Here is a 24,167-nt window from a genome sequence, read left to right on the forward strand (position 1 = left end):
GACCACTTGCCAGCCTCTATGCTAAGAACTTTACACATTCTCTCATTTGCTCTTCAGCACAGCTCTAGGAGGCAGGATTTATTATAACATTTCTTTCATATAGAGGGAAAATAAAGCTAAGAGAGAGTAAGTGACTTACCAAAGAACACAGCCACTAAGTGGCAATGTAGGGATCTGAAATCAGGTCCTTTTGATATCAAAACCTGTGTTCTATCTGCTCTGCTGTATTTACTATTCTTATCCAGTACAAATATTAGCTGATGAATACAATCAACTGTAATATCTCTGATGGGCTTTTACTTACTACCAAGAGAAGAAAAGCACCTTATAAAAGAGTAGGTCTACAAAATATACTCTACTATGCCTGAAGACCACTATACCTAGAATCAATTGTACCTTAAAGAGGGCCAGAGTCTACAAAACAAAAGGTGATTAGCATAATAAACATAACAATCAGTATATGGCTAAGATTAAGATCACAGAGACTTATGTTAACCCATTTGGAAGACTTCACTGACTCCAACACAGGAGGATCACAAGTATTGTTTTTTTTGCTAAATTAACAACATAAACAGGAAAGACTTAACAGTTCAAAGAGAAAACACAAAAGCTAACCCTTACATCCTAATTCAGCTTATTTTATTTTCCATACATTTATTTATTCTATTCACTCAACTGCATGTAGAATCAATAAGTTTTTAGACTGTAAGATCTTTCACAATGAATGACAAAAGTCAAAGAAGTGTTTCAGTTGCTTTCATGGATTCCAGCCCACAAGCTCTCTCAATGCTTCTTATGCCAGCATCATCACTGCCATATCTAGGGGTTCAATAGCATCCCTGTTATTGAAAAAGCCTGTTCTGCATTTATTTCGGCCTAATAACATATATTTAGGCTAGTGATCTTTTGTGTAAAATGGAAATTTACTAAAGAAATTTTTCTATGTACATTCTATACATTTCTTTATATATGTGTATTTATTATAAAGAAATTCTTTATTTTTCTTTCATTTCTTTCCCTATCTCCCCTAATTGTCTTTTAAAGCTGTTGTAAGTGTAAAAATCTCACATAATGACGATGTGTATTTTCTTTTTCAGACACTAAATTTTCTTGTTATAAAATGCAATCATTAGCTGCAATATTACATCAATACCAGTTAAGAAACAGAAATATTCAAATAAGAATAAATGAAAACAGTTAAAATCTGCTGTTATCATTTATGTGTCAGGGAATAGATTCCTTTCTCCTTTTATCAAACACTCAAAAATTAGAGTAGAATTTATCAACTGTATTACAATTTCTCTTAATGATCACAAATTTTAAAGTCTTTTACAAATTCCAAGCTGTAACAGTAATATTATTTCTGATTTAGGACTCACTAAAAACAAATAGCTAATATATTAAGAGTATCTGCATTATTAAAATTCAGAGCACTAATTAAAATTTTTCAAAGGTGGATAGTGCTGTAAATGAGTCGTTTAAGGTAATTCTCAATCGCTGTCTTTTCCCCTCCTTTCCAAGGGTCCTATTTCTGAACTTCCCCAGTGAAATATCATGTGTTGCACTTTCAAAGGACTTTATTTTTAGAACACTAATATTACACTATCACCCACAGGGTAGGCATGAAAAAACATTGCTCTGTGCTGGTGAAACTTAGTGACCCTGTCGCCTTGGGTTGTCACACTGAACTGTCATTTGTACCAACAAACCACAGTCGTGAAGTGCACGGGTAACCGATCCACATTCCCACTGGGGCTTTTTTCCCTCTCAGAGTTTTCTCTGACTGCGCTGCCCGAGAAACCAAAGGACCAAAGATTTTCCCAAAAATGTTTAAAAACGCTACCCAAGTGACCCGGTCGATCCATACTCCTGAAGGGGGAGAAAATGAGAGGAGGGGGGCTTGGGGGGGTGGGGGAGGAAAGCTCCGTCAGCGCCGGCACAGAGCGGCCTCCGCCCCTTACCCAGACGGGACAGTCGTGAACCACCAGCTTGACATTGCCAAACGCGCTGGCCTGATACTCGGTGAACACCGGGCGCGCGACCGTGCTGGCCGCGTTCAGCAACAAGCTGCTTTCGTCCCCTGAGACCAGCGGGCTTCTCCCCAGGTAAGTGCGGATGAGCCCCGACGGCCGATTGTCCTGGTGAAACGCATCCCCCTCGTTCCCCAGCGCCACGATGTGAATGGACCTACGGACGGAAAGGGGGCGAGGGGTCAGGAGGCGCGCGGTGAGCGCCAGGGTCCCTCCGCTCGGAACAGGAAGTGCGGAGGTCGGCGCGCGGCGAGGACGGGCAGGGGCCCCTCGCCCCGGGGCGCACGACGCGCGCTGGGCAGACAATGGAAGGACCGCGACGCGTACGTACATGATCTCGAATCCAAGGGCAGGGCGACGACTGGGAGAAAAGCGGCTCCTCGCGGCCTCTCGCGGCCCGTGGGCGGCGTATTTAGCCGCAGTCAGCTCATCCCCGGCCGCGGCCCCCTCGCGCGCCTCCACCGCCCCGCGGCCGACGCAGAGCGGGCCCCCCAGCCAGCCAGGGGGGCCGGGCCGTGCAAGTCGGGCCGCGCGCGCCTGCCAGCCAGTCAGGAAGTGCCCGGGGACATCCCGGGCTGCCGCTGCTCCCTGCCTCCCGGGTCGCCGCTGCCGGGAGTCGCCCGGCGCCTGGGCGCTGCAGCCCCCCTCTCCGCCGCACTCCCGCGGCCGGGCAGCTGTCGCCTCCTGCGGCTGCTTCTCCTTCTGGCCGAGACGGGTGAGGAGGAGAGCGGGGCCGCCGCCCCCCTCCGCTGGCCCGGCGGGCGGGCGCAGCACGTGCCGGCCGCGGGGGTCTGGCGGCCGCGGGGACGCGCTCCCCGCCGAGGCCCCGGAGCCCGGGCAGCTGCTGCCGGATACAAAGGAGCGGCCCGCGCGGGACGCCGTGGAATATAAATTAATAAATACAACGCCCAACCGGCGAGCTCCCGATCGCCAATCCTCCTGCAGCAAGTTTGTTCAACTCGGAAGGCTGTAACCAGAGCCAGGGCAAGGGGGGTGGGGCGATGAGGCCCCCGCTCCCTAAAGACTAGGAAAAAAGAGGTTAGGGAAGCTAGGGAGTCAAGCCGGAAATTTTTTTTCCCTCTTGGCCTTGGCGGAAAGTAGTTTATCACGTCTGCCGCTTTGTCATTTGTCAACATGCGCTGCAGCTGCTTTCTAAAATCATACTTGTGAGAAAAAAAAATAAAGGCAACATTCATGCCGGTGCAAAAAGAGTTCTTTGTTCACATACCAATTAATTTGCTAATATCACTTATGGGGGATTATTTACTATTTCAAGCTATATTTGGCATATTTTACTAAAAACTGCAGAATATTTTTTTAGGTGCTGGGGTTCTTATTGTGATAGTTTATAAAAGAAGTTACGTGCAAGGTGTTTGATGGCTTTGCAATGAAATGCTAGATTACTTGGGAGATTTTTCAGTACACATATGGGTACCTATTTAATAATGGTTCCTGAGAGACCAACTGAAAAAATAACAATCATGCTAATGCAAGGCTATTTGAGATTCCTGCATGATGATGCATGAAAGTAAAGGTTGTGAATGTCCTTCAACGGCCTCCAACTACCTCAGTGCAAATGCACACTGAATCCACTAATACCAGAGGTTAGGGCCAGAGGTTACTCTGGGCCTAGGCTTAGCCAAAAACAGGAAAACTTACAAGTGCTCTGTGGTGAGAGTTCAGTTTATCCCTTTGTTTATTTAGCCCTACTTTAGAATTTCTCTGTTTCTCTTCTCAACAGAGCTATTTTGAGAGTATGAAACAGGAGGGCCCGAGTAGGTCAGTGAAAGAACCAGGATAAAATGGCTTTGGAATGTGAACAGCTTTTTAAAATGGGCCCTTGTTGCTCAGTTCAAAGAAGTGTAATAGTTTCTCATGCTCAGATAGGATATAACAGGAGGCATTCTTTCAGTAGTCAGTGATTTTTTTTAAATCTAGTTTTCCTTTGCACTCAGAATAACTTCTCTTTTAGTCTCTACAACCTAAACCATCCTGAAATATTTAAGAGTACCTGCTCATCTTTCTCTTGGGTGAATAGAAAATATATTGTCAATACCCTTGAGATAGAGCAGGTAAATGAGACAAGGTTCATACCATTATAAAATATACTTAGCCTGCAAAAAAGGCCCAATTTATACTTTAACCTAATCTACATGCTGTTCTTCCTCTTCTTCCAGCCCTTCAATCAACTAAGTAACTTTGTAACTAGGACAAGTGATAGCCCTCCAAAGTGTAAATGAAGCTCTGTGGATAAAGAATGCAGTGATCCAGATCAACACAGTCACCTAAATAATCCTATTCTTAAGACAAAACTTCAAAGGAATTATGAATCATCCATATACATCATGCCTTACAGTAACCCCTATCCAAAAGGCCCAATACAACTCCAAACCCTAAACTCTTAATGTGCCTCGTTTCTGAGGTCGCCCACACTCCCATCTGAGTGTGTACTGTCTTGTATCAAATAAACTTTTTTTATTGCATAAGCCTATTGCACTTGTCTTGGAATTCTTTTCCATGATAAAGGCAAGAACTCTCTAACCTCCACCTCTGGTGGTAAATGTCTTTGTCACTTTGCTATTTCATGCAGCTTTCTAGTCTTAACACAATTCTTGTCTCTCTTCCTGTTTTATTTCAGACCAGTAGGGAAGTGGAAGTTCTTAGTACACAAACTCACTCCATCCAGTGCTCCATGGCTCCCCCAAATCCTGGGGTGGTAGGGGCTTAGTTCCCACGCCATGCAGATGCAAGCAGATAGTGGACACCAGGGGACCCTGGCTTTATGAGTTGACAAGGTATTTGGCCTATGCCAAGCAGGAGTTCAATGAACTTCCCTTTTCTCCCTCTGTTTTTCCTTTCTCTACTGCCTGCATGCCTGCTGACATTCACTTCTGCTCTTGCTTTAACAAATTCCTTCCTTACCTACACTGTTAAGACCTGTTCAAGAATTGTTTCTCCACTGGAATCAAGAACCCTCCCTGGCCCAGGTTGAAGTTTCAGGAAGTGTGCATGGAGAAACCTCCCCAAACGCAGCTGCCCAACAACACCCTCCAGTAAACACAGGACAAAAACAAAGGCGCTAGAATGAATGAATGGATAAAGAAAATGTGGTATATACATATAATGAAATATTATTCAGCCATAAAAAAGGAAGCCTGTCATATGTTACATGAATGAATCTTGAGGGTATTATGCTAAGTGAAATAAGCCAGTCACAAAAAGGTAAATACTACATTATTCCTCTTAGATGAGGTATCTAAGGTAGTCAAGCTCTTAAAAATGGAAAGTAAATTGGTTTTACTGGGAGGACTGGAGGGAGAAGAAATGGGGGAGTTGTTCACAAATACAGTGTTTCAGTTTTGCAAAATGAAGAAGTTCTAGAGATGTCTTGCAAACAAGGTGTGTATAGTTAACAGTACTATAATGTACACTTGAAAATGGTGAATGATAAATTTTATATTACATGTTTTTTACCACAGTATGAGAGAGAGAGAAGATGGGAAATGACTGGAAGGGAGATAACATTAAGTTTTTTCCTCAGTTACTGGTTATGTGAGCCAAGCCTGTGCTGGGTAGGCATGGGAGATACTAAGATACATCAGACACAGTCCTCAACCTTGAGAAGCTGAGTCTATTATTAATGGTCATTATATGATAAATATTAATGCACCTGATTCTTTGAAAACATACTGTTTCCTTAAATAATTATAATACAGGCATATGCATTCAGTAATAGAAGTAGATACAAAGTCTACTTAGGATAAAGTTCAGTGAACATTAAAAGAGATTTGTCACCAGAGAGAAGTTCACAGAGGAAGGAAACATGGTCTTAGGTTTTAAAAGATGAGATGTAGCTTGCTAGAGTTGGGGGAAGAGGTGGTTGGAAGACAAGGAATGTTGGAAAGAATGGACAGACATGATGCAAATTACATGCAAAGGTATAGAGACATGGAAGATTATGGCTTATTCAGGGAGCACCAAGAGCTGAAATTAGTGCATCTTGCAATTTCCTTTATTATAGCAGGCAGAAAAGAGAGTGGTAGAGGCTTCACAAGAGATTTCCAAAGTCACCTGGTGATACTCAAAATATAGATTGGAAATCCCTAAATCAGCCTTTGTATATAAGGCAAAGCCTGGCTAGATGCTCACCAAACCCATTTTCTCTTCCAGGATCCACAGTTAAACTACATTTCCCAAAGACTTTGCATGTAGGTAGGGCCACGTGATTAGTTCTTACTAGTGGAATATGATCTGGCTGAGCAGATATGAGAAGCTGCCTTCTCCACTCTCTTTGAGACTTCTGTCTACCAGCTGGATGAAGCCAGATAACCTCGAAATCACGTGTTTGAATATGTTGGTCTGCAGTGTAGAAGCAGCCTAGGCCTCTGAATGATTATTACAGCAGAACCTTTTCACAGCATGCATTGTACTGTTATATGAGTGAGAAAATAGATTGAGTTAAGCCAGACATTTGGGGGTCAATTCCAGCAGCTAATATTATATATCTTGGTTAATAAAATATCACAGATGGTCCATTTCCTGATATCATAAAGATTCATTTTATAATTGTCTTAAACTACATTTTATAATTTCTCTTTTAAACAGTTTTTATTTGGTCTATATATTTGTAGTTTTCCTCACTAGCTGTATTTTTTTTTAATTTATCTTTTACCAGGTTGTAACAAATTGAATTATCATATGTCCTCCAATCTCAAGGTTACTGTGGAACATACACGGAAGGGCCTCTAGCTCAAACAATGTTTTCCTTTTTTGTGTGTGTATACAAAAATACCATTTTGTATTCATTTTGATAGATGTTCTTATCCCAAGATAAAATGTGGCCACATGTGTGTGTAAGGTACATGTGAGGTAACTCAGTCAGCTGTTACTTGTCCCCAGATCATGAATATTAATATACCAACCTTTGAGAAACATGTTGGTTCCTTAGTTACTAGAGAGGGAGCAAGTGTTGGTAAGGGCAGGTCTGACAGCTAGGATTGGCGTAAGATTTTTCCAACTGTGTTTCAAAGAAGCTAGGTTTGCACTGTCCACCTGAGGCAATAGGACAGAAAGGTTCCTAGAGAAATCTGAGCACCAACACCCTCCCATCTTATAGTCAATCAAAGCAGTCTTATTGATTTTTTTTTAATATTAGAGTTTCATTCATTTTCAATAAAAAGGACTTTCTAATATTAAAAAACAAACAAAACTTTAAGACTACTCATCTAGATCAAGGGTCTCCAAAATGGGGTACATAAGATGATCCCTGAAATTCCAAAATAAAGTATTTGAAATTCTACTTACAAACAAACATATTCTTTACCAAAAGAGAGGAAAGATATTAAGCTTTACTGATATTTAATGTGAGGATTGGCACCAGCACCCCCACTTGACCACAGTGGAGCAGGCACCTAGGCTGTCCTGGGCAGAAGTGGGGAGCACAGCAGCACACAGCAGGGAGAGGAGAGGCCTTTCTCCTTTGTTCACTTTCAACATAGTGCCACATGCTGCAGTTTCTGTATCTAAGGGGCTTTATGGAGGATATTTAAGTAAACTATCTGTTAAAGCATGGACCAATGGAGGTAGTGTTAATAATGCAAGAACAGGCAAATATAATCAACTAAGCTGACATTTCCGATGACTAATCAGATCTGACAAGAAGTTAGTCATAATAACTGAAATTATAAAGAACACTGTTTTAATGAATTTATATGAATTTGCATCTACTTTTGCTAACCGCTTCACCCTAAGTGCCTATTACAGTTATTAGATAATGATATTCTTAACTAATTACAATTAGCTAACCATTCAAAAACGAGGCATCCAAACATGAAGGCAAACTCAACAATATTCAGTATATTTAAAGTGCTATTCAAGCCAGTTTTTAAAGAAAACTCACCAATTATGAGTGTTAAAAAGACTCTTCTGAGCTTTCTTAACAGTGAAAAGTACAAGGAAAACATAACTGGGAAAATAGTTTTCTTCTTGCCAAGATAAAAATGTCTGAAATAATACACAAATGAAAAAAAAACAACTGCATTCCTTTGGTAGCAAATACTTTGAGAATATGCATATAAAGCATTGCTAAAGATCCAAACACCCAAGTATTAGAACAAGTTACGCAATGTGAAAAGTTTCCTATAAGGTTAAACTGAAAGCACAGATGTTTTCAATATGTCTCATTTTGTGGTATTTGATAGACTCTGTTTCAGTGCTATATTTACTAGATCGTATTTCAATAATGAAACGCGTTTTAAAATGACTTTTTTTTTTGCTAGCCACTCAAAAAAGCTAGAGTACAGAGGATATTCTTTCTCTACTACAACTTTTAATGATATTGTAAACAATAATTGAGTGTTCAAAAATAAGAGCCATGTTTTATGCAAAACTTGGGTATGTGTAACCACTGACAGATTAGCTGTTTTGCCTAAAATTTTTTTTAAGAAGGAAGGATTCTAAGCTATGATTACAGTGAGAGCAACCACATGGAATTCATTCACAGTATATCTCATTCCAGCAAAGAAGATGAAGCTAGAATGCCCAGAACTACAGGATGTTATCAACAAAATTGATTTTGTGCAAACAAGACTTTATATAGAGTTTTAAAATTTTTTCTTTGTTGTGAGGTAGAAGACAGATACACAGAAAAGTACATAAACCTATCATAAGTTAATAATTATAAATAAACATTCCTAAACTTCTCCCAGGTCAGAAAATAGAAAATAGCACATTATAGGTAGGCACACACACACACATCCCTGGTGCCCCTGCTCAGTTACAGTCCTCTTCTTTGCCTTAGAGATAATCATGATCCTGACTTTTGTGATGATTTCTTTATTTTTCCTTACAGTTTTGCTACCTATCTTTACATTCCTAAGCAGATATTTTAGTTTTTCTTCTTTTTAAACTTTTTATAAATGGCATCACACTGTACTCTTCAGTGTCTTGGTTCTCATGCTCATCATCATTTACAAGATTTATCTATGTTGATATAGCTGTGGTTTGTTTTTTTCATACCCTTTTATTGCTGATTAGCAGCCAATGGATATATGTACTACCATTTATTTATCTATCCCATTGTAGATGGACATGTGCGTTATTCCTAGTTTTTGCTATTAAAAACAAAGCTGCTAAGACCACTCTTGTAAAATATAATACCTTTATGGGTATGCTAGGTCACAGGGTATGTGTATGTCCAACTTTGGTAGGTAAAAGCCAACTTATTTCAAATGTCATTTTAATTATTACACTTTCAACAGCAGGGCATGAGAATTCTCCCCAAAATTCACTGCATGCTTAAATATACTTAGTACAGCCAGATATTAAGTGTTTTACTGATACTGACTTATTTAATTATCATAACAGCCCTATTGAGTAGGTTCTGTTTCTATCCTAATTTACAGGAGAGGAAATTGAGGCACAGAGAAGCTAAGTAACTTGCCCACAGCTACAGAGTAGTGAGTAAAGGAGCTGGGATGCCAATTTAAAGGATTGGCTACAGGGTCTATCTAGTCCCTTACCTGCTATGCTATGTTGATGTTTAGAAATATTTCCTTTGTAATGTAATCTTTGTGATGGAAAACAACACATTTAATGTATAAAAACTTGTACCTTACAGGACTTTTAACCCCATTTAAACATTTTCAAAATAAATTATAGATTTTGAAGCCATTTGTTAAAAATGTAAAAACGTACAGCACCTTCTGATTAGTATGCAGGAACAAATGAGCTGCATTAGGCAAGATGGAAATGTATTCATCAGATTTCAACTAAAATCTTTGCATGAGTAAGGGGACTGAAAAAATAAAGTATTATGATTTAGTAACCCGGCTAATGAAGCAGTTCTGCCATTTAAATCCACATGTCTTTGTGAGCTCTTCCAATGAGTCTTAAAATAAACTGAACACAAAAGCAGACATCTGCATTGCTGTATCACAAATGATAAACCAAGATTTAAAAACTAATGAAGCGTATTTAATTATTTTAGAGAAAGTTGTATTTTAAAGAAAATTATAAAAATTTATTATTAATATATTTTAATATATTTAAAATATGACTTCATCTTTATCTCATCTATTGAAAAAATTGTTTCAGTATGTTTTATTGCATTCATAATGTAACAGTAAATATGCATGTAATTTATCCAGATATTGAGGGTGTGCTCAAAACTCTTTCTGATACGGTGCTCCGTCAAAAAAATTTGGAGACTACCAGTCTGGTGCCTAAGGCTGTACTCTATAAAAGAGTGAGCTTAGAAGGACACTGTAGTGGTGCCAAGAAGCAGAACCAGGCATCCAGGCTGGCTGCTGGGAGAAGGGAGGCTGAGAGAGAGGAAGCAAAGAGGAGAATGAAGGCAGCACAAAGTGGAGACCTACTTGCTTAGAAATCCGCACAGGGAAAAATGTATTTGTATTGTATTAAGTAGTTTAATGAGAGATAAAGTGTGCAAATTTACACATAAAAAAAATTTTAATTCAGGATTAGCATTGTTTCTTTTTATCTTTTTAAGCAACAGGAGCTTGGGTGTACTTCATGTAGGAGTTACTTACTTAAGCAAAGTCATGTACCAGGATCAGTAACCATACAGTCATTTAAAGAAAAGTTAACTTTACTCACTTTATTACCTGAGCCATTCTTCCCAGAGAACTAGCCAACAGTTTTCTTCTAAATTGTGAGGCTGCAATACCATCAATTCTGTTTGGAGAAGCCAAAACAAGAATCCAAAATGTCGCTTATTTTCAAAATCTAACTACCCTAAGCTCTTTCAGAAAAGGTTTCAAATGTTGTTTATTTGGATTTATATTATCTGCCCACCTCCATTATTGTACCCAATCATGTATGTCAGACAACCATTCTATTTTCCAGTTAAAATGTTACTTAAAAATACCAGAACATATATTCCCTTGAAAGAGGACTGCCCATTTCTACCAGCATTGAACTTCAAAAACTTCTGGTTGTTCACCCTTTAATATTCCTGCTCTGTTATTTAGTTCTTGAAAATACATATATATAATAATCATTATCAAGCACTACTAATTATATCCTTTATTTATCTTAATACTTTGTGCAATTTTTCCATTTGGAGCCATACAGAAATGTAGGTTATTAGATTTAAATAGTATAATACTCTGCTGATAGGTCTTCTTTTTGAAGAACTCGAATACATTTAAAACAGATTTATTTCAATATTACTATAATCTGGCACTAGTTTTAACTGTACTAAAAGTGGTGCCATTCACAATGGTAAATTCCCCTTAAGAGTTACCCATCTCTTACACTCCTCTTACTTGCTGTGTTCAGGTAGATGCATCTCTGCTGTGGCCATCCATTGGGCATTATCCCAGCTGAGCATTTCACAAGCATGCTTTGAAATGTTCTCACTTTTCATTCAACGGCTGTCATGTGCCACTTCACCTGACTTATTCTGCCCTCATTTAATACTTCTGATCCTTATTTTTCTCAACTTGCTTTTTACATTTCAGTTCTGAGTCTATAATCCTGTCTGTAGTTAAAATCTCTATAATGATAAGCAATAGAAATTTTCTTAGAGGTCTTTTTTTCTGAGGACATTCAAACTGATACCGTTAAATATTAAGTTGGCAGCTTTATCCTTGGTGCATAGTCCTTTTTGGCATTCTAACGGATCAACCAGCTGAGGCATTTACAATTTTTGACTTATCTTAAATTTTTTTACCTTCCTTTTTTCCTGATTCTCACCTTTTCCAGAGATCTCCTTGAGCACATTCCTACCAATACTGATCTCTATGCTCCTGTTGAGGAGGAAGAAATGTCCTCTACCCTTTGAAGTTCTTCTAGCTGGTATAATAATCAAATTGACATGAGACAGATTAAAAGGAGAAAAAACAAAGCTTAATTACCTACATACAGGGAAGCCACAGACATGGGTTTGAAAGACAGGAGGAATGAAATATATATTTCAGACCCCTAACCAAGGAGAAATGGGTAGCAGTCTGAGACTTGGAAAGAAAAGGGAAGTAATTCACAGGAATATGAAAGAATAAATGTTTGATAAACAAAATACTTGATGGGCCACACAGAAATGATGAGAGGCACAAAGAGAAATTTTAACAGCCTTAACCACATCCCTCCCTGTCTACCACAGGAAGTTTACTTCTCCCTGGAGTAGTTCCTCCATCTAAATTATTTTTATGCAGTTGTGGGATTAGGAAGGGGATGGGGGAGGGAGTTCAAAGTTTCTTTCTGAGTCTTTCCGGCTTTGATGATTTTCAGCTCAATAATCTGCATGTTTCAATGGCACATCTTGGGCAACCTACCCTTGGTTCCTACACTCCTCTTTAGAGCCCATTCAAATTTTAAAATCTCAATCTGGGACTTCAATATTACTTTTGATTAATATTCTCTCCTCTCACATTCAAATTAAGTCATCTGGACTTGTGTAATTATTATCATCTCTCCAGCTGTACAGGCAGTTTCTTTCCCCACTGTAGCCACATCCAAACCTCCTTTCCAGCTGATAACTGCCTGCACTCCTACAGGCCAGTTATCATTTCTGCTAGTGAGAAGGCTGGCTCAGTGTTTTTCCTCAGGGCGTTCTAGTGTTACAAGCTCTTTCCAGTTTTAGGACCAACATGGGATGAGGGCGATTCAGCCTACATCAAAATGTACTAAGACCTTTTTCAAGGAAGTGATAAGTGGAGAAACAAGCCAATATGTTTCTGGACTAATCCTAGTAGTAAGCAGTGCTTCTCAACCTTTCCACTGAAATAGCCCCTGAAAAAGAGATACCTGGACAACCCCCTACAACATTGCCATCCCTAAACTCCTGCGAAGGTTGCAACATAAATTGCCCCCTCCAAGCCCAGGAATTTTTTAAAGTCTCAAATTTTGCCTTTAAGCCATAGTGTATCCTTGTTGATTTAACATAAAAGTGAGGATTATTTACCACCAGGGAAAATGGAAGGATATGCATGTTTATACTGTGACTTTTCTTTCATGTCCCTTGCTGTATGACCAAACTGACAAATCATAAGGAGAACTTATGAAATTCTGAGGGAGAAGAAAACTCTTCACTTCTAATGACATCTAGCAAAAAATGACATTTCATGTAACTGCGTAGTTAAAAACTATTTTTTGTTAATGAAAAGAAACAAAAGAATAATCAGTAATCGTTACTGATTATTTGGAATGTTTGCCATGTTGGAAAATTCCTGTTTTTACTGGTAATTACGTCTAACCCTTTGAGTGGTGGGAAGAATCTATGATTCTATGCACACAAAGAATGAGACACTCAGAAATGTGCAGCCCTGGCATAACACAAGAAACAATGAAGTATAATATTCTACAAACAAAACAAAATGACAAAAAAGCAGAGTTTGCTTTGTTTTGTTTTGTTACAAGCATTTTAGTGCTCACTAGCCATAGCCTTAAAATGGAACAGTCTGTAACTAGGTCGCTACCCATGAACAGTCACAAATCATACATTGTTCCTAACTCCCCATGCTAGACTCTAGTTTTAGGAGACATTTTCAGCCAGTGTATTTTATTAACGCACTATGATTTCTAATAAATTACTCAGTCCTCTTGCATTAACTATCATTACAACAATGTTTTACTAACAACTTCATTATGGTCTCCAAGATTTTTACCGCAGGAGGTCAACTCCAGTTAAATGGAGTCACTGTTCTAAATAACCAAGCTAGAAATGTCATAGGGAGAGGCCAGCTGGGCTGCTCAGGCTAGCTTCAGGATGACATTGCCTCAGTCAAGTCACATTTTCCAGGGCTCATTCCTTGGTTTTGCAAGTTCAGAGACTTTATTTTGTCATAGTGCCCAGAGTTGATCATATTCCAGGGACGAGATGCGTGCTAACCCAATGCACGAGAGGCCAGTGTGTAAATTAGATTACCAGTTCGCTCACTTATAATGAGAAAAGTAACTTTCAAAAGGCCTAGAAACTTATGGTACATGGTTAACACCTTCTTTTCCCTGTAGGAAAGTATACAAGAGAAACCTGTTATTATCTTTTCAGTTCAACAAACATTTGTTAAGCACCTAAGGTCATTTTGATCCCAAGGATGCTTTGCATGTGTAAATAAACACTTTAATTAGAATTAATGCCAGCCCTGAATTGTCACAGAGACATTATTTTCCAGAGTAAAGGGGAAATTTGTGCCAATTTATGACTTGATCAATTTTCTGAAGTTTTCTCTTTTGATTGCCAGGTTCAGCCTTCTAGGAGAGACAAATAAATATCTGCACGATAAAATCAGCTGCAAAGATCAATAGCCACATTCACAAAGCCAACTTCTAAATATGGTTCTTGACCTGGAGCTTCAAAGGAATCTGATAACTCACTGAACAGGTATGCAAACAAGTGTGTGTAATGCCTAAGTGTTTTTTACTATTAGATTCTCTTGTCAGGGAGTGACCTGAAAACCTGAAGTCTTCCAAAGCAATCTGGGCGTGTAGGCAACCAATGCCACCACTTACTCAGTATCAGGCATTTCTAGAATTCTATAACTTACTCTGGTCTTCAGGGTTTGCCCATGCTTTGCTTCCTTCCAAACCTCTCTAGTCTACCTTCTGGAATTCCAGTTGGAGTGAAGAGGGAGAGCCAGGCCACTACCCTCCATCCTCCTCAGAAGAACTTCTGTTCTGAGGTCTGAGAGAGACGTTTACTATACTCACCTGTCACTTGGCAACTTGCTGTCACTTAGCAACCTCCTGGTCAACATCCCCTCCCCCACATACACTGTTCACTGTTTTTCTTTCTACCTCAGATTTGTCCCTGATCCTCTGTGATGTCCACGTCCACATGAATTACCCTTACAAAATCTCAGCCTCTTTGTCTTTGGTTTGCATCACTCAGTTGCTCCCTGCTCATGTTCTCACAGAACCTCCAAACTCCTGCTCATGTTCTCACAGAACTTCCAAACTCTTGACCCTTCTGCTTCCTCAGTCTCAGCTAGCCCTCTTCTGTCTTCATTTCCTTCCCTATCCATTTGAGATTTCACAGTGCATCTCTTGTCCCTACCCTCACATCCCTTGTTCTATTGTCCGTCAGTCCAAAACCCCAACCCTGGATTAATCCAGGTGTCTGATTTTTCTATGCTCATATCCGAGTTGCTAAATATTACTATAGAAAGTCACAAAACTGTGCAGATTGATGGTACTACACATTCATGTCCTCCAGGTCCAACCAAGCATTCAGTACTGCTTCGGCAAACCTACTTAGTGCACCTGTTCTCCAAAGTGGTTCAAGCCTTCTCAACATCCCGCATCTCTGATTTTGACATCTCTTCCCCCCTTCTCCTCCCTTGTGTTTTCAGTCACAAAGAAAAAGGAAGCATCAGATGGGGAACTCTCCTTAGCTTCCCACTACTAGGCTGACAACTTTATATGCAGCCACATACATGCTTTTCTTTCTCCTTCAGTCACACTGCAATAAATATCCCTCATCTTATTTAAGGCTAAATTCCTGTGGTAGAGCTGTGTGCTTCCCCTTCTGACACTGGAAGGACTGTACTCCATGTATTTCCTCTTTGTTCTCCTGTGTATTCAACATTTACCTCTTGACTGTTCTTACTATCAGCATTTAAACATGTCCAAGTCTCTAGCTACTATTTTTCTTTCCCATCTAGTGAAGCAATTATTTTTTTTTAAAAAAAGGAAATATCTTTTAGTTCTTTTAATCCTTTCATTTGTCAGGACGTGTATGCTTGTCTATCACAAATTTCTAGTGTTTCAAACGGACTTGTTGTAAGTGCTACAAACTTGCTCACCTGGGAAATTATTGTGACTTTTAGAATTCCAATATTATACAAGTTCTTATTATTCATCAATTTTCTTTAAAATTTTAAATTATATTATATATATATTATATATATATAATTATAAATTATTTATTTTGAAATATACAAAAAGTACACAACATAAATGTATGGTTTAATGAAAAATGGTAAACGAACACTCCTTAAGCACCATTCAGATTGTGGGAGTATCTCAGTCTCTGCACCCCTTATGGATCATTCCCTTCTCATCCCTATAGAAGTCACCACCACCATTCTGAATTTTATAACATTTTCTCAGATTTTTTTATAAGTTTATAAGTCTCTTTTCCTGTCTAGGCCCACTCTTTTCCCTACCCTGCTCTGTAGAAAGGGAGCTCCTGGCATCCTGGGAAGCTAGCTTGTATGAAGTTTATCAACAGGCTCCTTTGACCTCTGGCTTCCAGTTGCTTTTAGTCAACAGGGAAATCAGAGGGAGCAGAATGAGGCAGGATATTTCCTTCGCCTGGCTCCTCCCCGACAGACACTCTACAAGGGCTAGCTGGGCTGGTTTTATCACCAGCTGTATTTGTCAGGGTTAGCCAGAGAAATAGACCCAACAGGATGTGCGTGTGTGTGTGGTGTGTGTGTGTGTGTGTGTGTGTGTGTATAACACTAAACAAATATATCACATATACTGAACTGACATATATATATGTGAGAGAGAAAGAGATTTATTTTCAAGAATTGGCTCATGCAATTGTTGAGACCTGGTAAACCCAAAATCTGCAGGGTAGGCCAGTGCTCTGGAGACCTGGGAAGAGCAACCCTTTAAGTCCAAAGGCCATCTGCTGGCAGAATTTCTTCCTACTTCAGGGAGGTCGGTCTTTGTTCCATTATGAACTTTAACTGATTGGATTAGAGCCATCCATGTTGTGGAGAGTAACCTACTTGACTTAAATTCCACTTATTTAAATGTGAATGTTATATTTAAAAACATCTTCACAGAAATCTAGAATATGTTTAACCAAGTATCTGGGTACCATGGCCCAGACAAGCTGACACATAAAATTAACCATCACACCAACCAAAGGTCACAGATTCTGTGAGACTTACCTCTTTATGCAACTCTCTCCCTCTGGGCTCCCGCTGCTTACCCTTTCAGGCCTAGGGGTGGTTCTGCTATTATAGCCCTAGGACACTGCACCAATTTTTGTAGATTTTCCTTTTGCCTACACCTTTTGTTAGACAATCTTCAATTACGCAGCTTGAGTTTATCATTACCCAAGTGTGTTTTCCTAGAGAATATAGCTGACTGCTTTTGAACTTGATATAAGTGGAGTCATGGTATATATGTTCTGTTCTGTTGTGTCATATTTCCTTTGTTCAGTGTTAGTTATAGAAGTTTCATCCATATTGTTACATATAACAACAATTCATTCATTTTTATTGCTGTATAGTATTCTTACACATGAATGTACTATTATTTCTATATCCATTCTAATGTTGATGAATATATATGTTGTTTCCAGTTTGGAGCTATTTCTTATAAATAACACTGCTATGAACATTCTTGCACATGGCACCTATATGTGCAATTTTCTCCACAGCATATACATAGGACTGGGATTACCACATCATAAAATATGCGTGCATTTAATTTTTTAGTTGTTGTTGTTATCATTAATCTATAATTACATGAAGAACATTATGTTTACTAGGCTATCCCCTTCACCAAGTCCCCCACACACACCCCATTACAGTCACTGTCTATCAGCGTAGTAAGATGCTGTAGAATCACTATTTGTCTTCACTGTGTTGCACAGCCCTCCCCATGCCCCCCCTACATGCTAATTATACATGCTAATCGTAATACCCCCATTTTTTCCCCACCCTTATCCCTCCCTTCCCACCCATCCTCCCCAGTCCCTTTCCCTTTGGTAACTGTTAGTCCATTCTTGGGTTCTGTGATTCTGCTACTGTTTTGTTCCTTCAGTTTTTCTTTATTCTTATACTCCACATATGAGTGAAATCATTTGATACTTGTCTTTCTCCACCTGGCTTATTTCACTGAGCATAATACCCTCTCGCTCCATCCATGTTGTTGCAAATGGTAGGATTTGTTTTCTTCTTATGGCTGAATAATATTCCATTGTGTATATGTACCACATCTTCTTTATCCATTCATCTACTGATGGACATTTAGGTTGCTTCCATTTCTTGGCTATTGTAAATAGTGCTGCATTAAACATAGGGGTGCATCTGTCTTTTTCAAACTGGGCTGCATGCATTTAATTTTATGAGATAATGCCAAACAATTTTTCCCAAAGTGGTAGCTCCAGTTTAAACCACACATGTAGTATATGAGTGATTCTGTTACTCTACATCTTCACCAAAGTAACCATCTCATTATCTTAAGACCTTTGAATTTTTGCCAGCTCTTCTGGGAAGTTGGGTCATTATGGTTTTAATTTGCATTAACAAATAATAATGTTGATTTAATTGGCTATTTGGATTTCTTCACTTATGAGGTACCTGTTGAAGTCTTTTGTCTGTTTTTGCATCAGGTAATCTCTTTTCCTTGATCTGAAAGAATTATTTATTTATTCTAGATTATAGTCCTTTGTTGGCTTTATCTGTTACAAATAAATCTTCCCATTCTGTGGCTTATCTTTTCACTTTCTTATTTTTCTGAAGTTCTTCAATTGAATAAAGTCAAATTTATCAGTATTTCTTTTCTAGTTAGGACTTTTTCTGTCTTACATAAGAAATGTCTCCTTAGCCTCAGAATATAAAATTTTTTCTATATGATTTTCAAAGGTTTTATATTTTGCCTTTTACATGTAGGTCTTTGGTCTACCTGGAAATGACTTTTGTATATGATGCAAAGTAGGTATGCAATTTTATTTCTCTCATAGGTATATCCAGTTGTTCAAACACCATTTATTGAAAAGAGTATCCTTTTGCTATTGCTCTGCAGTGCTGCCAGTTTCATGTTAAGTATCCATAAATGCCCTGGGTCTGTGCTTTTTCCATTGGTCATTTGGCTCTCCTGGGATTACCATGCTGTCTATGTATTATAGTGTTAAGAGAGCTACTTCTACCCAATTCTATTTTTTCAAGTGTCTTTTGCCTGTTCTTGGCCCTTTGTAATCCTTTGTAAATTTTAGAGTCATATTCTCAAGTTCTACACACACAAAAAAAATAATTAGTTGTGATTTTAATTGAGATTGCATTAAATCTATATTTAGTTAGCCTTTCAAAATAGGAGCATAGTATATCCCCCATTTATATAGGTCTTCTTTCATGTTTTTCAGTAAGAATTTTGTACTTTTCTCCACAGACATATTACAGAACTTGTCTTTGGTTTATTCCCAGGTACTTTGTATTTTTAGATATTATTGTAAAAGAAATAATTTTCCTATTTCACCTTCTTCCTGTTTGTTGATAAATGAAGATACTTCATGCTGATTTTTCCTTTCAGTGACTTTGGCAAGTCCTATTATTCTTACAATGAAGCTAAACTTCTTCAAAAGGTTGTTTACAAATGAGGCTCTTTCCTCACATGCTACTCATTTGTCAACTCACTACAGGCTCGTTTTCATCCCTCCCACCCCAAACTGCTGTTCTCAAGGTCACCGACGACCTTCCTATCACCCAAACTGAACACTCTCCTCAGGCTTCTCAAGACTTTGCTAATCTATTTTGGCTTCATTTGTTAAAAAGCACTCTCCTTGCTCTTTTCTTCCTCTCTGCTGGTCATTGCTGGGGTTATCTTGCTCTGTCACCTTCTCCATGCTGGTGCTTCCTAGGGCTCTGTCCTAGACGCTTTCTATTCTTAGGCTGTAGATTGTTCCTCCCTTTCACCTATTCTTATGGCTTCTACAATTGTTTAGATAGTGATTTCTCAAATTTCAAACTCTTAGGTTCCATATTTCTCTCCTGAGCATCAGGCCTTTATATCTAATTGTCTAGGTATCTTCATTTGGCTGTTCTTCAGGAAACTTATGCATAAAAGTTTGATAACTTTAAGTTTGATAACTTTAACCACCTAAAAATAATACATATAAGTAGACTCAGGATGTATGGAACTTAAATTGCCTAAGACAAATAGAAAAGAAAAATGAAATAGGAACATAAAAAAATGGAAAAAAATTAATAAATCCATCATTTCATGCTATGAAATACATTCATCATTTCATGCTATGACTCTATGCCTGCAAATCCCAAGAGAATCCTTAGGAAAACCACTAAAACAATAAGAAAATTAAGTAAATTGATTGGGGAACAAATAAATGTGTGTAACTAACATATATATAGTCTAATAGATAACATAATAATCTAATAGATAATATATAACATATATTATCTAGTTAGAAAATGTAATTTAAAAATTCCATTTACAATAGCAACAAAAAGAATAAAATCTGTTGGAATGCAATTAGCAAGAAATGTATGAGATCTATACAAAGAAAAGTTTCAACATTAGTAAGAAAAACAATAAAAGAACTGAACCAATGAAAAGGCATTCCATCTTTCCTCTACTTACTATTTCTAGAATAACAAGTAAAATATGCTGACAACAGTGGCTTGAGACAGCTGTTTTATTATACTCATAAATTCTGTGGGTCAGAGACTGTGACAGGACGCAGCAGGAATGGCTTTCTGCTCCGTGGCGTCTGAGGCCTCGAGTAGATAGACAGACCCTAATGCCTGCAGCAATGCAACTGCTTTGAGAAGTCCAGTGACAGGGCCTGGGGTCATCTGCAGGCATTTTCATCATACAAGCTGATGCTTATATTTGGCTGGGACTCAGCTGGGGGACAACCGGACAGCACATACATGCTCTCTCCTTGTGGTTTCTTCACAGTGTAGAGGCCTCAGGGTAGTTGGCTCTCTTGCATGGTTCTTCAGGGCTACAGAAGTGTGTGTCCACACTGAAAAAAGAAGAAATTGAACCCACACAGCGTCTTTGAATCCACACAGCATCGCTTCAGCTACATTTTATCCATTACAAAGAGTGACAAGCCTGCTCAGATGAAAGGGGAGAGGACAGAGCCCCCGTTTCTTAATGAACTGAATGCTAAGGACACATTGTAGAACAGGCCGTGGGATGGGACATATTGTTGCAGCATCTTTGAAAATGTAATAATGTAATTGGGCACACGTGTTCTTGGATAGAATAATTTTACATCATATGAATGTTAATTATTTATCAGTTAATGTGTAATTTATTTTTTTGGGAAGTTAAAAAATATCTTTATTAATCTAGTTTATAACCTCTAACTGCAATTCTGTTGACCACTGAGCTGCAGTAGCAGTTTTTGTAAAAACATGTTCCTCTGAGAGCCCAAACTTGGAATCAAGTTGTTATAATGAAATTTATTTTTAAAATTTCTCACCTGCAACATTTATAGAACACTTGGAGATTGAAGAGTGTCGGGGAGAAAGTCTAATTTATGCATTAGGTGTCTAACAGGAAGGGGTTGCAGACTTTAATTTCTCTTCTCTTTCCTTCTGATTGAATTAAAAGGGTATGGGTAACCTGATCCGTAAGATAGATGGTGGCTCTGTGAACCATTTCGTTCCCCAGGTTGTGGAAGAACATGAAGACCTTGAAGTTTGAGATGCCTAGCATGGAGAACCCATGGCATATTTGAATTCTTCTTTCACAGAAGCACTGAGTTCCATGCATGAAAACAGCCACAGACAAAGGCAGCCATGGAACAGTGTGAAATGAGTCTGCCCCAGTGCTAAGGACTGGTCTTCTTGGTCTTTGGAGTTGGCCACACTGGCTGTATCCTTACTGGCTGTTTTACATTTCACAAGTTATTTAACCTCTCTGGGCTCCAATTTCCTTATACAATATTCTAACAGCTTTTCCACTCCTTAGTAAATTATGATTCTGTTCTGTAGTTCCAGCAAAAGTCCCAGATTACTTCTCATTGACCTGGCTTGGGAGATGGTTGTATAAGTGAGGCAGATACTATGACTAGGAACATGAAATCCTTTTTTTTGGTCAAAGATTCAGGCATATGTGGTCAGCTGCACCGGGGCAGAGACTGGCTGCAGAAACCACCACAAAATCTGAGCCAGGGTAGGAAAATGTGAATTGTCATTGAAGAATTGCTGGAGGCTCAGTGCAGACCACTCCAAGAGTGAAAAACCCCAAAGAAGGCAGAGGAAGGTCCTCCACAAGACCTATCCCCCAGTTAATGTGTAATTTAATGTATAGAATGTACCCACCCCACCCCCAGCTCACATGTAATTGTTGTACAGTATTTCTTTTTTTAATTGTTAAACTTTGTCTTTATTATTATTTTAAAGGTTAATATTTGTTTATATTTACCATGTGTTAATTGAAGTGTTTTATTAATACTCCTTCTCACATCCATCCATCCTTTGGAATTTCTTTCTTCTAAAATTCCTCAGCTAAATTATCATTCAAGAATAAAAGTGAATGTGCCCCATCTGTGGTAAATTCTGATTTTTGTCCAAAAAGCCTTTATATCACTTTTATTTTTGAATGATAATTTAGCTAAATATAGAATTCTAAGATTCATTACTATTTGTTACTAATATTAAATATTTTTATTTTAAAATGATTTTGTGTCAAAATACTCCCAGGTTCAAAAACAACGGAGACAAACTGGCAAAACCAAACCCCCCATTGCCCCATTATATCTGTCATACTAGTAAATTGATAAGGTGTGTTCCTGCTAACAAGAAGCTTATTGTCTCTTTAACTTCAAAGCAGAAATATTAAACAAAAAATAAATATATACTTTATATACGAATTTTATATTATATATCAAACAAAATAAATATTGTTGAAAATTTGGATGATACATTCAGAATTTTTGTTTAAATAATATTGAGAAGAGAAGAAATTGCCCTCTTTTCTAGTTACTAAAGAAATATTAGAAATTAAGAATTTATTTGAATGCTTAAATGAATGAGCAAGGAAGAACACAACTTAATTTACTTTTCTGATGTAAAGCAGAGGATCTGCCTGAGATCTACCTAAAATTGACCTGTTGGGCAGTTCCTTTTGGAAGTAACTAAGTCCTCTCTTGATTTGAGAAGACTACATAGCCTACAAGAATAAAGTGACCTGTCAAAGATATATTACTAATAAACAGAAGAAGGTCTGGGGAATGGTTTGGAAAATATATTTTTTTTTCATGGGGATGGGAGGAGGTCAATGGATGTGCTTCAGCAATCAGTGAACCCCGGAGCATTGCAGGAAATATTTTGTCTTTTCTCATTTTCTCCCTCCATGCTTTTCTTCCTATCCTTACAGAAATAGAAAAGTAAGGAGATAGATGAATCCTTCCAGAGTATCAGAAAAGAAAATCTTGGAAGTTTTCTGAGTAATAGAAAACTTAGACTATGTTTGAATAGAAACCATAGACACTACAAACATTGTACTCTTTAGATAGGTTTCAACTAAATCAAGTCTTACTTGAAATTTCAGTTAACATTTGCATGTTTCTTAATGGTTATTAAAGGTTAAAAAGTCATTTAAAATGAAATTTCTTACACTGAGGTAAAAAGAATTGGGTAACTTAGATTACAGTGAAATTCAATCTAGTCTATTGCCATTCAAATAGAAATCCGTAATGATGGTTTAAAGCAGACTTTCTATAAATATTTAATTAATTTACTTTTTCAAACTTATATTAGGGAAATGTACTTCATCAATGCTACTACCAGCTGACCATTATTGGACTATTAAAGAAAGTTTTCATTACTTGCTCTGTATATAGTTATAAAACTGAAAAAGTTAAGCTTCAGAGAACTTTTCATTATAATTAAACCATTAATACATATATTTTTTAAATAGTGAACTTTTTTTAAATCAGAGAACTTTTCATTATATTAGGCCATTAATATGCATATTTTAAAAATAGTCATTGGCAGAGAAAGACATAATTTCACTCAGGTATAAAATCTAAAAAACAAAACAGAAACAAACTCATAAACACAGAGCAGAGTGGTGCTTGCCATAGGGGAGGAGGGTAGGGGGATGGGTAAAATAGGTGAAGGGTATAAAGAGGTACAAACTTCCAATTATAAGATAAATTAGGCACGGGATGAAAGTACAGCATAGGGAATACAGTTAATATTGTAATCTCTTTGTATGTTGACAGGTAGTAACTACACTGATCATGGTGAACATTTAGGAATGTATAATTGCTGAATCACTATGTTATACATCTGAAACCAATAGAAAATTATATCAACTGTATTTCAATTAAAAAAAAAGAAAATAGTAATTGACATGCTACTACCATGGAACTATTGACTTTTATGAATGAAATATTTAATAATGTACACTTACATGGAATGTATTGTGGGGGTTGGTTTTATCTCTCTAATTCATGCC

General features: G+C 38.0%; 1 protein-coding gene and 1 long non-coding RNA gene across 3 annotated transcripts in view; one reads left to right on the plus strand and one right to left on the minus strand.

Moving 5' to 3' along the window:
• The window catches only part of RHOBTB3 (Rho related BTB domain containing 3), a 56,276-nt gene extending 53,292 nt beyond the window's left edge, over positions 1-2,984 (minus strand). For both annotated transcript variants that reach the window (XM_036925734.2, XM_036925733.2), the window contains exons 1-2: positions 2,362-2,984; positions 1,962-2,187 (exon numbers count right to left, since the gene is read on the minus strand). In XM_036925734.2, coding sequence (XP_036781629.2) covers positions 1,962-2,187; positions 2,362-2,363 — 228 coding nt within the window. In that variant the 5' untranslated portion in view covers positions 2,364-2,984. The remainder of the gene's footprint in view (positions 1-1,961; positions 2,188-2,361) is intronic.
• On the plus strand, positions 1,984-23,747 carry LOC118932321 (uncharacterized). Its single transcript, XR_008994149.1, has 4 exons — positions 1,984-2,105; positions 4,674-4,825; positions 14,234-14,385; positions 20,663-23,747. It is a non-coding gene; the product is annotated as an uncharacterized LOC118932321 (long non-coding RNA).
• The last annotated feature ends 420 nt before the right edge of the window (positions 23,748-24,167 follow it).

This window comes from Manis pentadactyla, chromosome 2 (assembly GCF_030020395.1).
Source record: "Manis pentadactyla isolate mManPen7 chromosome 2, mManPen7.hap1, whole genome shotgun sequence".
Classification (NCBI taxonomy): Eukaryota; Metazoa; Chordata; class Mammalia; order Pholidota; family Manidae; genus Manis; species Manis pentadactyla.